An 18,634-nucleotide genomic window follows, 5' to 3' on the forward strand; every position below is an offset into this window, starting at 1 on the left:
GTGTGTGTCACTACTAAAATATTAGCCGCAAAGGAATAAATTACTCAAAAATAATAATTGAAAAAATAATTTAAAAGATTATTAAAAATATATTCAAATTAAGGTACCTAGGATCGACTTCTTCAATGGGAACGTCTAGTCTCATGGCAATATCTTCAACGGTCTCATTTCCTTCAGAGATGATGCCCACAGATTTTGCAATGGCAGCCGCAGTGATGGGATGATCACCGGTCACCATAATTACCTATCATTTAAACACATTCATCATTTCATGATAATAAAAAAAAACATTAAACAACTCTGGATGAATGCTTTCTTAAAAACTGGAGACAGAAAACAGTTAAGCAAACTACATTTAAAAGAAAATAATTGAATTACATGATATACAACTGACTGTTTCAATGCAAAGTATGCAATCTGAATAATGATCGCATTTTCACGTTTAATGACTCAATGATTCCACGTCAAATAATATGAGCAAAAGATAATTTAAGTTGTAAAATCAGAATTTTTTTCTGAATAAACATTCCTTTTAGATGGAAATGTGTCATTTTTAGTTTATGGATGCCACAAACATAAGTGCTATATATTTGAATTACCATGTTTCTTTAATAATTAAGATCAACACTTAAGGACAATCACGTCACCCCGACGCTTTACTAAACGTTTCTCCTGGCCATGCCCATACGAGAGTCTCAGCGGCCTCTTGCAACACTTATTTTAAGGAAACAGTTAGTTGATACAGTAGATTCATATACACTGGTGTGAGAAATAAAGAGAATTTGTTGATTATCTCTAGAACTACTGAACCGATTTTAATGAAATTTTGATATGTATACATACATTGATACAATACAAAACAAATAATCATTCAACAATTGTAATAGACACGCATGATCGTGCTTAACACTCGTTGGAGTCGGAAGGTATGAAACAGCGGTTACAGAATAAGTAATAAAAAAAAAGAGTTAATAGGGGGTATGGTCCCCTCTTACAGATATACAAGCCTTGCAGCGTGATTTTATACTTGAAATAAGGCTGTTTATCATTTCCTCTGGCAATTGGTCCCACTCTTTCAGCAACGCTGTTTACATTCTTTGGGTGGTTCTGGGGTAGCGAGTTGTAATTGCCCTCCCCAGAGCGGCTCTGATATGATCCATAGGGTCGAGGTCTGAAGATCTAGCTGGTCAATCCATCAGGCGAATGTCCTCACTCTCTAGATATTCGTCAACCAGAAATCGTCCATTAAAATGAACTCAGGGCCAACTGCACCCCCGAAAAAGCGAGCGTTGGACTCCAAGAGTCATCCCTATACGTCACACAAGTCACAGACCCTCTTACAAGGACATGGAGAGGTGTGAGGACATCCAACATCCCTGCCCAGACCATTAAACCTGCTCGGACCGGTCGATTTCACGGACATTCGAGGGTAGGTAGTGGGTCTTTGGTATTTAGGCTGAACCAGAACTCATAAGTGAAGAGAACGGTGGCCTACTGATCTATACTTCAATATCTATGCTCTGTGCACGATGCTGAAGGGACATTCCTGTTCGTAGAAGTGAGCGGGACGCAAACATCAGGTCTTCTTGCAAACTACCCTCTCTCAAGAAGCAGTTCATTTTATAACCGTCGTTGAACCCCCGACCCAATTTTGAGTTTACGACTGCTAATGTTCAACTCCGTAGCCTTGTAATTTTGAACCAATCCAGAATACAAGGAAAATCCTGGATCAGTACCCCCAGAGGTTTGATTTGTTATTGGAACATGGAGGACTTTGTGACTCGGCATATTTAACGTGCAGCAGTCACCATTTACTACACGGGGAGTCTTCGGCCGGTGGGGATTGAACCCAATATCTCTTGGACATGGGCCCAGAGCTCTACCAACCAGGCTATCCTGGCCTCATGAAGTAGTTTGGAAACAATCACCCTTGATACGCGGGTTCCTGTGGCTGCATAGAAATGACGAGAAGTAAGAAGCTGTAGCCCCTCTGCTACGCGTGGCTATAATGGACAAATGGCGATCTTCTCTGGCCGTCGTGACTCTTGGACCATCTTTCCCAGACTTTTTCTCGATGGATCCAGTATCCAGATCTGTTTCCATAAGTTACGCACGACGTTGGGCGTTAAATTGCACACTCTACAAATCTAGACCTGAGATTGGCCTGCTTCTAGCCTCCCCACAATTCGTCACTTCATCCTATCTTCTATGCGTTGGTGGTTACTCATTTTTACTGTTGCAATCTGAATTTTACCTATTGCTGTAAAATAACACCAAGAAATTCGCCGAGGTGTGCTAGAGAACGAAATGTATCTTAACTTTCTCGCACTTATAAAGCCTGTTTCTCTCTACTGGTTCCTCCTACACACACGTGTATGCTTAGGTATTTGATGTACAAGTCTTGCATTTTTTCCTAGAAGCAGTGGTTTTACATTCAGTTCAGTTCTTTTCGTGAAATTCGATAAATTATGCAAATTCTATTAATTTATTTCCCCAGTATATTTTACACATAATCGTTTTATTTTAAATTTTGAATTAATTTTAATTTTAAAAAATGTTAAAAATTTAGCAAAGAATGACTAAAATGCTTGTCAATTTCCAAAATTTTTTTTTTCTGGAGAAAGTTTTTTCTAGATTTATTACTTCTACAGGAAGAAAGTGCAAAACACTCAACCGAACTATAGTTGAGTCAACAATGTTGAAACAAAAAAGATGGGCAGGAAGGACTTTTTCAAAAGAGTTGTGTAGTGAGTAGTGCGATAAAAGAAAATAGTAGTTTGTAGCGAATCCTGGTAGCTACCTTTAACCCCTTCCTTCTCGATCCCGTGATATTTCCGGGCTGGAGTGCTCAGTCGTAACGCACCAATAAGAATAAAACTAATTCATTTCTTTCGCCCAGGAAAACATTTTATTTCTCATTTTACACACCAGATAGCAGTACCAGAATATTTTTAAGGCAATTGTAGATAGTTAGTTTATTTTAAACAAGATATCAGCACAAATCAATTTTCAGGGATAAAAAAAATAGGCACTTTTATTACCGTTTTCTTGAAAATTAACCGATTGTTAACGTTAGTTTAGAAACCATTCTAAATATTCAAAGTCGTCGTATCACGGCACTTTGAAAATCTAGCAAATTTTGGATGAAAGAAATTCCCAGACCACTTTAACAAAGAAATCATTACGTTACATGTCAACAGGAATTATTAAAAACATCTTATTTTGCAGATATAGAGAGAGAATATAAAATAGTACCTTGATTCCGGCACTTCGGCACTTTGCGACGGCGTCCGGCACAGCAGCCCTGGGAGGATCAATCATGGCTATAAGTCCGATAAAGCGGAGGTCGTTGAGTGGGAAATTCTGTTCCTCCGCGTCGAACGGATAACCATGGGGATACTTGTCGGACGGTAATGGCAGGTCGCAGAAACCTACGCAACACAACACACATTTAGCAACACTTTATTTATCATTGTAAAACAATTTATAAGTATGGCGTTGTTCTTGCAATTATTAATGTTCCCTTTACATTTCATTTTGGCACAACCTGCGGCCCGTCGCCTGTTGTTGTGCTACCAGCAAAAGTTTCTGGAAAATTTTGAATTGCACGTTTGAGTCATCACTTTCTGACGAGCGCAATTTACATAGATTCTATTGTTAATCTGTTTTTCGATCGCTTTTTGCGTCGTAATTTTGCATGATTTTTTTAAAAAAAACCAATACTTTTAAGATACGCGAATTTCGAAAATTTGAGTAATCACTTTCTGTCTCGCTTTATTTTTGCCGATTTCATCTTAAATCAAAGTGATTTTTCGATCCTTTTTTATAGCGAGCTTGTTTACAAAATTCGGCGAGGTTTTTAAAAAGTCCGATACATTTAATACGATATTACAACTTGTGAGTTTTAAATCGTGCATTTAATATTTCATATATTTTAATAGCGCACTGTTTATTTCCGCCGATTTCATCGCAAAACGAAAAGATTTTTTTCTTAAACTTTCCTTTAAATGACAGATTTTTCTACGCTTTTCCACATGATTTTGAAAATGCCAAATTTTTACTTAGAGATCATTACAACACGTGAGTTTCAAATCGCACGTTTAAATTACCTCTTTTTGACAAGCTTTGTTCATACCGATTTCATCATAAATCCAAGTTGTTTTGCAACGATTTTTCGGCAATTATTGCTTTAGATTTTCACGTGGTCTTAAAAATTCGGAATTTAATTACGACATGCGAATTTTAAATAATGCATTCAAATAATTACTTATTGACACGCTTTATTCATGCTGATTTCATCGCAATTTAAGCGATTTTTCTTCTGCAACTACTGCAATGCTTTTCCACGTGATTTTGACGAACCATTAACTTCATTAGACTATGATTTGACGAAATATTTTTTAAATAAAGTAATGGAAAAAGAAATTTTGTAAAAGGGAGTTTCAAAGGTGATTTTGCAAGACGTATCATGCCCAAATATGCTCAAGTAAAAGATTTTATTTTATGTTTTGAATTCAGACACTAAATTTTTTTTAAATTAATAAAAAAGAAAAGTGATGGAACTGTACCGATGACTCTTTCTCCGAGTCCTCCCAGCTCGAGGTACGCATTGTTAAAGGCGTCTTTCATTTCGTCGTCCAGAATCTTGTCCTTTCCGTTGATGAAGATGGTTGAGCACCTCTCGAGGATTCTCTCTGGGGCACCCTTCATGCACAGCAGGTAACCTCCATCCTGGATCTCGTGGATGGTCACCTGCAAACATTTCAATAATAGCACCATGAACAGACATTACCAATAAAGCTAAGTAATAAACATTAATCTGAGAGAAAACAGAAAAAGGTGGACAGATCGCTAGCCGGAGGACTGTTTTTTTCGTAATAAAAGAACCCCCTATAAAAGCAACAACAACACAGGGTAGGAGCATTTTAAATCCAACCTTCACTAGTATGCCCATTCATTTAACACTCAACAACGAGATTCATTATCACAATAAAGCTGTATTCATGAATTATCAACCATACAAAAGTGTCCACTTAGTTTTCTTTGCTTAATTGCGGGAGAAATATTTGACATCTCAAAGTTTTGTAATGCGATTTTTTTACGCAGTTAAATACTTCTGAATGATTTCAATATCTTTTTTTCTCCAGATTATAGATTTTGCGATTTTCATACCAACAAACTAAGATTTCTGAAGAGAAAAGTAGTATTTAATAACAAAATCAATTCACGTGAGCTCTTTAAGTAAATTTGATAACATATCATGAGCATTAGTTCTATGAACAAGTTCGAATCAAAATTATGTTGAATATGCTTTAAACGAAGCTCTTAAAACATAGCTGTAGCAAAAACTTTAAGATTCTCAAAAATGTGTTCTAGGGCGAGCTGCAAATACAAGAGAAGGATATTTAGATCTTAAACGCCAACACACAGCGAAATTCTTATTGCGTAGAAATTCTTCTTCAGATCTAATATGATAAAAATATTCCTTGCGTTGAACGCATTTCAACACTCCGATTTAACGGATTTCCTTAGATTTGAATTTTGCTTTTAAATATTATTGATTCATATTTTAAAACACTCCAACCAGCCATGAACAAACACACAGTTTTCTAGGGCTCTATTTAAACTGTCAGGGAATGTCGCTGAGCTGGTATGCCTCTGTTTGAACTTCCACACCATGACCAACGATATGACTTTTAGCCACGATAGACTAAACCAACACTTTGCTGCGTATAGACGTATGCTTTCTAGACTGCGAGGATCGAACTTACAACCTCCAGCTCTCCGCCATGAGTGTAACAGAAGGAGCGCTTACACTTTTCAAACTCATTCATGACAAGTATTTTAAATGTAGGAAATATTTCAATAACAGTCTGCAGAAAAGGTATATATGGTTTTTAAGTTGTTAATTTATCTAAAGTCTATGATGTTAGTCAGATTTTGGTGCTGCCATTAAAAGTTACCAGAATAATGGACAAACACTTTTTTTACAGGAAGACAGAAGTACAAAAACACCAACATAAACTTGATGACAACTTTCTGATTACAGATTTCGTCATACACCTTGTTGGCTAAATGACCAAGTCGATGAAGTAGTTTTGATGAAGCGTCCTGTCGAGGAAGTGGTTGTCGCTGAAATGAACGCGACCTGGTAAGCGGTGTGAGAGATTGTGTATATCTAAAAAAATTATTGAACGCCAAGATTATTCTTGCATATTCTGGTTTTTCAGTTGTTGCTTTTGTAGTGTCCATGGATGAAGGTTGTAAACTAGATGCCATTAATGGAGCGGTTAACTGCAGCCGCCAGCTCTGGTGCGTCGGTGCTATAAGGAATCTCCCGAAATGGTTCCTTAAGTGGCAGCATATCGAGCTTTAAAACACTTACAGAAAAAAATTGGGCATTTAAAGATATGTTTTGGTGTTAGTTGGGAATCTGGGCAGTTCTTGCTGTTGATATATGATCTTCTATTATCGGGATGGATTTTCATGCTCATGTTTTGTCCTTAGTCAGGTTAATGTAGATTTCTCTAGGACAATCAAAGTCTGTGATAAATGGTTTCCTGGTGAACCTGTTAATCTTCATTTAGCTACAGGATTTGCATCAGCGAGGGTGATGTCTTTATTGGATTGGCAGTTGCCACGGGCTTCTTTGGTCAAAAGATCAGCACATTCGTTGCTCTTTATATCTGCATGAGCTGGTATGCATTGTAGTACATAGTAATTTCCCCTGTAATGTAGCTGATGTAGTAGATTGATTGTAAGGCTGATGCCAGAGAAAGCGACTGATTCTTCTGAAAAGTCTAGAGCTAGAAAGTTGGTCAAGTAGAAGTTTATGGCTTCTTTAATAGCCAGAAGCTCGCAGGTGAAATTGGAGGCAATTTGACCTGTACTGATTTGATGTTTAGATTGCTCACCTCCTGAAAGGATAAAGAGAACGCCTCTGTTGAGGAAGCTATCAGAGGAACCATCGGTGTATGCGACAGCAAAGTTCCCACGAGACAGCTTTACAATAGTATCTGGGCCTTTTTGCCTGAGAGTGTAAGATCTTCATTTTTGGAGGCTGGTTGGGTATTTCAGTTTTTTTTTGTAAAATTCTATCATTTATGGCCAGCGTCCAAATTCATTACAAAGGGAAAAGTTTACCATTGAAATAAAGCTGTTACGGTAAACTAATGTAACCGTAGTAATGGAATGGAACCGTTTCGAAAGTAATGGAACCGTTTCGAACAAGCAGAAATTGTCTAAAGATAGTATTTTAATTTGAGAATTAACAAAAGATTGGTAAAGGCTATAGCGAATATATTCTGTTAACTTACGTGATATTTGTTGGTTGAATTGAAAGGGATTTCGGCTACTTTCGGATTCTTTCTTCTGTAACCGGCAACGTCTCCAACAGCCAATTCCATGCACTTCAAGATGGCGGATTCTGAAGCATCACCGGTGCAGTCCCTGCCAAAGTCAGACGTGGAATGAAATAAAATTAGAAAAAGATTTTCCAAGGCATGCAAATTTAAAGTTAATATAAACTGTAATTATACTCTTTTACAGCATACGTTTTGCGATCATAGGGATTCGTCACTTTTATGTTGAGGAGATTGCATTCATAAAGAACCGAGGTAGAATTTTCTAGTTTATTAAAACAATCAATTGACATATATAGTTATATTTAATAGCACATTGGACCCGTAATAGTTTTGTTAGCATTATTTTATTTCGTTCGTTGTAGGACATTCACGTGGAACCATGCACAAAAAGAGTTTCGCGTAATGCGTCTTTCATGAAAATAACATTCATTAGTACTTTATAGATTAGAGGCTGATAAAAAGATTGAATTACATTATTTAATAATTAGCAATTAATGTGTAGGCTAAAAAAAGTATATCTTTATGATATTTGTTAACTGTAAAGAAGTTATAAAAATTTTTTAGACGGTATTGTACGATTGAAAATTATTGTACGAAAACTTATTCAAGTACTTTCTTATGCATTTATTTAGTTGACTGTAAATAGTAATTAACGAAGAACCAGGTCCAACAATACTGCTTCAAATGGAAATATTATTACGCACTCTGAGTCACGAAAAATAACGGTTTTCAAAACCTGAAATGGAATTAAAAAGGAGGTATCCTATCGATATTGCCCAAGTAAGAAAAGTGAAGACTCACCTCTTGAGAATGTGAATGCTGTCCTGTCCAGGTTTGAACTCTGCCCTACTGCAGATTAAAGCAGCTCTGGACAAAGCGGTCCATCCGGGAGATGATTTGTCATATTGAACACCTGCAATGAAACGGTCAGATTAAGTGATGGATGTTGAATCAGTGATTGTAGGTGTGTCAAAGTTACGTGATTTTCCATCTCTCCACATTTTCCTCCATTCCATTTTATAGTTCCCGCAAATCTTGCTTTTTTCCCCCTTGTCATTGCAATTTAGTGAAAGTCAAAATAAATTGGAGCGGGGAAAAAGCAAGATTTACCCAATATATGGAAACGGAGGTGGGTAAAGAGTGGAGTGGTGAAGATTATGTTCTCTTTGGTTCGTGATTCTAAATGACAAAAGCGGAGAATTTAATCAGAATCAGCGATTTCATGTGAGGATCAGCGTCAGGATGTAGAACGCAATAAATTGTTTCTTTTAGCATCTATTTATTTGGAGAGGATTTTACGTTTCAGTGGGACTTATATGCTTCATTGAGATCGCTATGCATTATTTCGCCATGATTTAACGACGTTTCTGGTAAATTACATTTTAGTAGGACTTCTGGTATTTTGCGAGGTTTTTTATCTTCTTTTCATTAAGCAATTTATAGAGGTTTTTCGTATTAAAATAATTACTCTTTTTATATATTTTTTAATTTATACTTCTTTTATTTTTTTATGAAAGTAATTTTTTTTCTTCATTTAATGAACGTAAGTAAAATAATTTTATAGAATTTCATTATTTTTTAACCAATAAATCTTTAGTCTGTTTTAAATTTTAAAGAAACCCTATATTCGTTTTATATTCGACTACTAGTCAATTTGAAATTTTTAAAAAAAGCGATTTTTAGAAAGAGAGGATGTTTTTTTAAAATTCCTTTGCGAAAGGATTTCGAAAAATACCCTTAACTGACTTAATAACCAAAACTTACTTAGGATTTGTCTCACCGTTGTTTTGAATTAAAGGAGGCCACTTTCCACATCTTGATAAGAACTTTTTTTTTCTTCTCTAAGGAACTAAAAGAACTCGCTACGTAATAAAGCCGGGTGAAGATCTTTCCTGGTCACAAAGATAGAGGAAAATGCTTATACTGAAAGCAAGATAGCTGTCAGAGACTTCACCCCACACTTTCTGTCTAATCAGCTGTCTTATTTTACTTTTGCTTGAAATATATCAATCCATCAATGCTATTAACCTTGGTAGCCGATTGATCTTATGTGGTATCAGTTTCAATGATTATAGAACCACATGTTCAAGATTATGTTGTCCGATCGCAAGCAATATCACTCGTAGCATGTTCGACTGCGTACATGTTCAACTTACATTACAATATTGTTTGCATTCAAGTGGACATACTGTTTGTCTAAGATAGGTACTCTGCCAGACATTCGTCTGGAGCTGTGGCGGTGACTATGGTAACGAGGTATGATTATTTCAAGTAGGGGAGCGGGACCCTCTTTAGGACTGGTTTCGGCGAGAGAAAAGGAGTCCTCTTTATCGAAGCTACCCTCCATAAAATGCACTCTTCTTGTTTCCATAGCACCAGACTGCCGCAGACTTTGTGGCGGTCAGAGTACCTATCTGAGACAAACAGTAAACGATTGCACAAGTGTTCGATTGTTTTCAATATCAGTAAATACTATCAAAGTAAAAGTACCTGATTGATCTTCTGTGGTATCAGCTTCGATGATCTGATTATCGAACCACATGTGGGCAACGGTCATCCTGTTCTGGGTGAGAGTTCCAGTCTTATCCGAGCAGATGGTCGAGGTGGAACCCAGGGTTTCCACGGCCTCCAAATTTTTCACGAGACAATTCTTAGAAGCCATCCGCTTGGCAGTCAAAGTCAGGCACACCTGTCACAAACAAATCATCGAATCACAATAGTTTATCAACTCCTGGATCTTATTTTTAAGATGCGCGTTGATAAGTTACGCTTGTCATTCAAGAATTCTAGGAAGAAACCAACGCAGTTTCAAAAGAAACACTAAATACAACGATACTTACAGTTACGGTAGCCAGTAGACCTTCTGGTACGTTGGCTACGATGATACCAATGAGGAAGATGACGGCATCGAGCCAGTAATAGCCTAGAATGGCAGCGATAATGAAGAAAGACACACCGAGAAAGACAGCGACGCCTGTGATCAGATGGATGAAGTGTTCGATTTCCCGGGCAATCGGGGTGTCTCCCACTTCCAAGCCAGATGCCAGATTTGCAATACGGCCCATCACAGTTCGATCACCGGTATTTACAACGATGCCCTTGGCAGTGCCTGCGATAAAAAAGAATGATTAAATACAAATCTCATTCAGGAAAAAATATATGTAAAAAGTTAAGATTTATTTTTAGATCATTCAACAATGCGTCCATGTAAAATGTTAATAAAAATTATTTCACTGTTAGCACAAGCAGATTTTGACGGTCCAAGTCTAAGAAAATAGCCTTATTTCGAAGATTTTTGAATAACCTTTTTTACCTTCGATGCAAAGAACTGAAAATATTTATGCTTAAATAGTTAGTGAAGTGCAAAATAATGATCATCAGGGTTCACTCATTTTACAAAAAGTATTGCCGCCTGCAGAAAATAGATGCGTTTTTCTTAAAATGAAAGAATTATCAGATTAGACCCTCGAAAACCTAGAGAAATTTTTTTTCCTCTTTTTACACAAATAAAACGACACTCGTCTAGTCCGTTTTCACAAAGAGCATGACTTGAAAATTTTAATAAAATCAAAAATGTTCAAGTATCTAACCCAGTTTAACGCTTAAAAACACGAACCTTCAACGCAATTGGTGGAGAAAAAAGCCAGATTTCGAGTTTCCAGTGGATTATCATTTGATGCTTCGGGTGTTCTGGTCTGTGGTTCAGACTCTCCAGTCAGCGAGGAATTGTCCACTTTGCATCCAGAGGAATTGATGATCCTCATGTCAGCTGGAATCCTGTCGCCTCCTTTCACTTCAACGACGTCACCCACCACCACCTCTTCTGCAGTCATTGTCAACTTTTGACCATCCCTTAGAACGATTGCATACTGAAAAAGATATATTCATTATTTCAGCATTCACGCCAGAAAAAAAAGATAGTACATACACATAACATTACATGCAACACTTTGGAAACTAAGCCTTTTAAATGACAAAGAAAAAAGGAGAGTTTTAAAAAAATATCCATTATTTGTTACAAACACGGCTATTATTTGAGTAAAAAAAATTTTTGCTCATCATCTAGATGATATAATTAGTCGTATCTCCTGTGAGGGACAACTCCAAATAATTGACACCCTCTTTTTATGGGACAATTCTGCAGATCACGGTCTCTTTAAAAAGGAAGACTTCGTGTGCTGATGTTGTTGTTACACTTCCCCCTGGAGAAGGAAAGCCTAGACCAGGTCCAGAAGGCCCCGTCGCGTCCGTTCCTCATATATCTATAAAAAGTCCCGATCAACCAGCAGCTGCTTAAAAGAAGCGCCAAGGCAAAAAAGAAGGTGATCAGGACTAGCAGGTTGTGAGCAGGAACAAGGTTGGAAAATCTTCTCCCCATTTTGAAATCTTAAACGCTTAAGATGGCCTCTACCAAATCTGGCCATGGCCGACTGGAAAGGCCGAGGGCCGCAGCATGTTAATGATAGGCCAGTCTGCGAGACGGACGATGTAGTATGAGAATCATTATGTGACTGAACCATCTGACTAAGGGTTGTTTGCAGCTTCTTTTTAGTTAGAGGAACCACTAGGGCAGAAGACTTCGTGTGCTTACTTCTTAATAGGGAACACTATTGAAGTTGCACTAAAAGTTTCAGAAAGTGGTATAAAGTGTAAAATATAACTTGAAATATCTTAAGTGTGCTCTTCCCTCTTTTGATAAATTTCGCAGCAAGGAAAGAGGGAACAACGCGTTAAATGTTACAATCAATAGGAATTTCAGATTCAAAGAATTTTTCGGGGTAAAGTGAGAGGAAAGCGGTGAGAAGGTGTCTCACCAACCAGAAACTGCTTCGGTGGTATTGGAGGGGAGAAGAGTGCTCAATGAAAAAAAAAGCCTGAACAATCCAGTGATGATGATGGATTGCTAATTCAAAAGAACAGTCCGATGTCATTAGAATGAAAATTTAAATCGTTTTTAATTCTTGCAAAAGCTGCTGTGAAGTGGACACGTATCTTATCCATTCGCAATACATAGAATGGCTTCAAAGAGTAAAAGATAAACATCAAAAGAATTATGTAATGAATGAAGTAGAAATGGAAAATCTTGAAGTAGAATAGATCTGAAGTAGAATAGATCTGAAGTAGAATAGATCTGAAGTAGAATAGATCTAAAGTAGAATAGATTTATGAATATTTTTTATATTTAAATGCCAAGAAAGTAATATGCTTATAGGTAGAGAAAAAACAAATGTTTCAAAACTGTTACATTTAGAAAAACTAAAGCAATTAATTCATATAGAAATCTTTCATTAATTGTTATGTACGAGCAAAAATTATTCATGTAAATGGAATATTATTACTAGAAAAAGCAAAAGTTTTGAAAATGAAAACTAATTAAATTAGTTTTTTTAGTTATCATTCCCTCTCTGAATGAGGGACATATCTATCTAAGGGACACAATTTCTGGTTCCGACTGTGTCCCTTAATGAGAGGTTCTAAATACTGTTTTATCGCCAACACGGGCTTGGCAGTTTTTATTCTCGACGGCTTCACTTTGCAATATCTATCGACACTAACTGTTAACTCCATGCGTAAATGAGGAGCCGAATGTGTCAGGGGTCCATTTCTGGTGTTCTCGTTAGTTTGCATGAAAAAAAAGGGTAAAACTTCAAAAGCAGAATGATTTTGTTCTTTAGAAAATCGAAGATGTTGTCTTTTAGAAATCATTTCAAGAAGATGAAGCTGTTATGCAGCATGATAGCTGATGATTAGGTTGAAATATAAGGCAGATGGAAATCTTAATGCATTTTTTGCGTAGGCAAGTGTGGTGGGATATTTTTTTAAATGAAGATTGAATGAAATACTAAAATTTATGGCAAAAGAACCGGAGTTTAACTTTTTTATACCAAAAGTAAACGACATCACCCACTATGGATAAGCTCCACAAACTGTGTTGTAATTTAAGAATCTCGGAAAAATATCGTAAAGAAGGATCATGTCGGAAAACTGAAATCTCGATACAGTTTGCTTTTTTTCTTTTAAAAAAATTCGACTTGTTTATGTACAAACACTAAAAGGATGAATTTAGGAACTAAATAATTAAGAATTCTGTTAAAAAAATTAAGAATACTGGTCTATCAAATGAATAGAAGAATATTATAACAATAAAGGCTAAAACTATTCGAAAAAAATAATAATTTACAGACTGAAAAATCAAGTTTAAAAGCCATATTTTAGTGCATGTATGCATTGTTCTTAATTTATCGTTTTTTTTCTTCAACTAGTAAAAAGCCCAACAACTAACTGCAGTAGACGGCCATGAAAAATATTTTTTATTCATTAAACTGTTTTGAAAACTCCCTCACCAAAATTCAACGGTTTTCTTTGCTGCCCAAACTTCTGACAAAACGAGTTTTTCGGCAAAAACGAGTATTTCTATATCAAAGCTTTAAAATTTTCTCGTCGAATTGAATGTAGAGTTTAGTGTTATTTTTCACTGTGAACTTCTATAAATACTCTAGTTGCAGTTTTAATTCATTTTCACATTTTAATACAAAGTTGAAGGTTTACCTGAGGAACCATATTTTTGAAAGACTCCATAATTTTTGAACTTTTAGCTTCTTGATAGTAGGAAAATACACCGGTTACAATGACCACAACGGACAGCACAATACCTAAATACAGCTGAAATGAAGAAAAAAAGTTACATTACTTTCAAGAAATAAATAAAATATATTAACCCTGAAATCTTAGAAGCCTTCAATAAAAGCTCCCGATACCCGAATGGTAGGGAATGATATGGGAATAATTGTAGCTACTGTCTGGCAATTACGAGATGAGCCTAAAAACAACTTGACTGAGTGCTCATCTCGTGGTTGTAAAACAGTAGTACTTTTTATTCACAACGTTTATACATGAAATATGATTTATTTGACTCACTATTGTAATTTTTTTAAATTTCAGTCCTTCATTCACAAATATACAAGACAGAATGCTTTCCTTCACTATAGATTGAACCTTTAGCACTTTCTATCGATAAAAGGCTAAACATAAAACAATGTTCTTTTTACTTTTAAGAGAGTCACTATTTTAATTTGATGGATTCAGCTTAGCTTCCTTATTTTTACTATCCCAGTCAAATTAGATCGATAAAACACAATGCTTCAAATTAACTCCCAGAAAGCTGGAAATGACTTTAAATCACTGAGGGCACCCTAAACAAAGATAATGTGATTTTTGGGCGGTTTCTGATTTGAGCTAAACTTTTGAGAGCCAAAAAACTGCTAAATTTTCGGCGGTTTATAGTTTTTTCCTCATAATATCTTAAAATTGCAGCTATGAATTTTCACAATGTGAGCAAATTTAACAGTGGGCCCTTCCAGCCGCTGACTGAACGTGTTTGAGGCGAGATCCTGAGACCAAATTCGAAACACCCGAAAAATTATTTTCAGAATAGATTTTTGATCCTGTGTGGAGAGATACTAGAAAACAAGTTTTAACTTTGAACTCTACAGACTATATGATCAAGCACAAATAATAATCCAATACAGTGAGTACGGATTATATAAGTATGGATAAGCTCTGTAAAAAATCACATTGAGATTTTAATCTTCCATACTGCCTGGGTACCTCGGGTCAAAGAATGACCAGGTTTCTGAATAAAACCTAAAAGGATTAAATATTTAATACAAGGGCAGAGTTTATGACTAAAAGACGTAGAAGAAACAATTCTTTTAAATTTGAATCTCTTAAAATTTAATGAAACAATTGATAAAAGTAATTCTTTAAAGAAACATAAGAAAAAACAGCAAGTGAGTAAATTTAATAGTAAAGTTGAATGCATATTGAACCTATTCCTAACTTGACAGCCCTAACCCAGTCCTAAGACTTACTGGTTCTGTTTAGAGAATTCTATTAAACAAAACAAACTACATAAATTTTTTACGGCAGGCACTGAACCTTCGTTCTTAACCTCGGAAGATACCGGAAGTGTTGCTCCTTAAACGTTACCCAGTGAACCTAAGTCACGGAGGCCAGCAACATTACCCACGCCACACTGCCACAGATCCCAGTTTATAGGATGAGCCACACACATCACACAATAGAGAAGAACACACAGAGAGAAACATCGATGCCATGAGCGAGATTCGAACCCACATCCATTGGCTTTACAGTCAGGCACGATAACAGCTCGGCCACCTGGCCGACACATCGAAGTTGTAGTCGATAGAAATATCCAACCTACGAGGCAGTTGCTGTTGTTGTTCACTTACGTCGCACTAGAGCTGCACAGTGGGCTATTGGCGACGGTCTGGGAAACATCCCGGAGGATGATCCGAAGACATGCCATCACAATTTTGATCCTCTGCGGAGGAGATGGCACCCCCGCTTCGGTAGCCCGACGACCTGCTCGCGAAGTCGAGCGCTTTACGGTGGAACAGTTTAACGAGGACTCATATCGCACACCCTCGGTCCCTACGCAGGCTGATCCAAGTGGTCACCGACCCGCATACTGACAGCAGCCAGTGATGCTTGACTTCGGTGATCTGCTGGGAACCGTGTCTTAACGATCAGTCCACTGCGGGACAGCCTACGAGGCAGGCCTTCCCTTCAGTGATTTACAAATTATTTGCATCTTCTGGTTGTTAATGGCGACAAAGTGTTGCTCTTATGGGCAAACAATCTATGCTATAGGCCAGGGGTGGCGAACCTTTATACACCAACGTGCCATTTTTTCTAAAAAATTGTTTAATGAAGTCATAGACGTGCCGCCAAATAATTTTGACTTCGTGATTATTAGGAAAATAATAATATTAAATACTATCAACTCAAAACTTTTTATTTACAATGAAAAAAAAAACATATTGCAATGTCTCAGTTATAAGTAATTCAACAAATAACTTATATTAGGTTGACAATAACTGACAAATAACTTATATTAGGTTGTAAGATGTTAGTTTAAGAAGGACTGACAATTTTTTTGCTAGTTATTTATTGTTAGCTTGTTTTTTATGGTTAGACTGTTTTTTTTTAGCATTAGTTGTTAATTTTTTAATTAATTGTTTATTATTGCGTTTGTTTTTGTGAATTTTAATTTAATTGTTACAGAGTCTTTATAGTGTAGTAATATTTGTGTAATAACAATTCATAGTACTTTAACAATTGTGATCCGTGGCGTGTCCAAAATATTGTTTGGGGTGCCTTAAATGGCACGCGTGCCATTGGTTCGCCATATAGGCAAACCATCTGCTATAGGCAAACCATCGATTAATTGATGCAAGGTAGAAGGCGAGGTGTCAAAGTTGCATCAGATATGGTTTCTTTTCTTTTTTTAACTTTAGCAGATTTATTATTTCTTTTTAAAAAAAAGAGAGATAAAAGGGTGAGGGGTACTCACATTGTCATCTGGGGCTTCCTCGAATGTGGATGCCTGAATGGAGTAGGCAATGAAGCAAAGGACGGCACCGATCCAGAGGAGAAGGGCGAATCCTCCGAACAGATTCTTGCAGAATTTCACCCATTCCGGAGTCTTCTTGGGAGGAGTCAGGGCATTCGGTCCATCCCGAGCAAGCACCTCTTTTGCTTTGGTCGATGTCAGACCCTTTTTGGAAGAAGAAAAAAAAATAGTATTTAAAGATTCCTTTCCATTATTATTTATGGCACTTGTGGTGCCATGCAACGTGTATTTCGGTGACACACAAATAACTCAATTACTTTTAGTCAATGACCTTTTCTGGAATTAAAAAAAAAAACTTCCTTCTTGGGAAGTATACGTGAGAACTCAAATGAATTTCATAATATATTAAATTCTCAGTGTTTTCCTCAATGACTACATAATAGACTGAATGAGAAATTAAAGGCAAGACAACTAAACAGCAACTATAGTTACATAATCGTTTGAAATCAAAGGAGTTTCTTACAGATAATTTTTTTATGAGGAAATATAGCAAGTGGCGCACCAGAAAATAAACTGTTGCTTAACTGGTACACCCATCAAAAAAAGGTTCGCCATCTCTGGTCACTGCGAGGGTATTCTTTTCATGCTTTCCTTTAGGGTTTATGGCCTTCATCAAACTGTATTCAACTAACAAAAAAACTGGGGAAATCACTGAGTAGCGTTTTTCTGTACGTAATGCAATGCCACTCGCTGTGAATACTTCCATATGAAGCGTGGGACATTACACGGTTTTGCTATCAAAAGATTATGGACAAACGAGACATTTGCAATTGTACAGTCATGCTTAGTAAGAGTTTTTAAAAAAACATTCACTTCCTTGCGAATTAGTTTTCATCGTCAGAAATACTTGTGTTTTAACAATTAAAGAACGTTTTAATTGAGTTTGCTTTTAGTCAATGTTTTTTCTCCATTTTATTTTTATTATTCCGTTAACTTTCGTCACAAAAAGAAAAACTAAATACCCCGCCTTTTTTGTGGGGGAACTGTATTTCTTCTGGAATAAGTAAAAAAAACTAATTATTTCAGGAATTTTGACATAATTATTTTTGGTGCATCTCGGGAACAATCACTGAAGTTATTTAGAAGTTACATCGGGAGAGGTAGTTAACCATTTCAAAACTTAAAAGGCAGAATATACCGCGAGGAAAATTATTCATGACAAATTCTCTTTATTCGCATAAATAATTTAAAGTTTTACGAAAGTTTAAATCAGGTAGTTTTAATTGCTTGAAAAAAAATGTTTTTAAATTATCAAAGTGTTAACAAATTATGTTAGGACAACTCAGGATTACGCAACAGGGAAGGAACCTTGCAAACATTAGTTTGCATTTTGAAATTTTGAAAACATTTCTTCCAACATTTGAAACTTCGTGATTCACCAGATTTAACTTTTCTCTGAACTTTAAATTGTTTATGAAGATGAAAGAGAAAATATAGTTTGTCTAATCTAAAGTATCTTCTAGCCATTCGACTGGACCCGTGGCGGTGACTATGGTAACGAGGTAGAACCATTTTAAGTAGGGGTATCGGGTCACTGTTAAGGACAGGTTTTTGGCTCGGATCGGCGAGAGAAAAGGAATCTTTTTCTACTGTTTATTGTGTTAGCTCTAGAGTGAAGAGAAGCTACCCTCCCTGTAATGCATTATTCTTGTTTTCATATAGCAGCAGACGGTCTCAGACTTTGTGGAGGGGGCAGTTCTTACTGTAGACAAACTATAATTTTCCCGCAGTATAGCATTTATACACTGTATTTTAAAGTTCTCGGATGGCAACGCTTGGAAATTTCAGGTCTACTCACCAAACATTAGCGCCAATTCTTATTATGGAATTTAAG

At 36.4% G+C, this 18,634-nt stretch overlaps 1 protein-coding gene across 2 annotated transcripts in view; it reads right to left on the reverse strand.

The window, feature by feature from the left end:
* The window catches only part of LOC107457342 (sodium/potassium-transporting ATPase subunit alpha), a 104,828-nt gene that overhangs the window by 12,693 nt on the left and 73,501 nt on the right, over window positions 1-18,634 (reverse strand). For both annotated transcript variants that reach the window (XM_071178023.1, XM_016075488.3), the window contains exons 4-13: window positions 16,741-16,944; window positions 13,914-14,027; window positions 10,981-11,233; window positions 10,205-10,473; window positions 9,855-10,053; window positions 8,166-8,277; window positions 7,317-7,449; window positions 4,569-4,752; window positions 3,256-3,431; window positions 108-244 (exon numbers count right to left, since the gene is read on the reverse strand). In XM_071178023.1, the coding sequence (XP_071034124.1) occupies window positions 108-244; window positions 3,256-3,431; window positions 4,569-4,752; window positions 7,317-7,449; window positions 8,166-8,277; window positions 9,855-10,053; window positions 10,205-10,473; window positions 10,981-11,233; window positions 13,914-14,027; window positions 16,741-16,944 (1,781 nt within the window). The remainder of the gene's footprint in view (window positions 1-107; window positions 245-3,255; window positions 3,432-4,568; window positions 4,753-7,316; window positions 7,450-8,165; window positions 8,278-9,854; window positions 10,054-10,204; window positions 10,474-10,980; window positions 11,234-13,913; window positions 14,028-16,740; window positions 16,945-18,634) is intronic.

This window comes from Parasteatoda tepidariorum, chromosome 1 (assembly GCF_043381705.1).
Source record: "Parasteatoda tepidariorum isolate YZ-2023 chromosome 1, CAS_Ptep_4.0, whole genome shotgun sequence".
Classification (NCBI taxonomy): domain Eukaryota; kingdom Metazoa; phylum Arthropoda; class Arachnida; order Araneae; family Theridiidae; genus Parasteatoda; species Parasteatoda tepidariorum.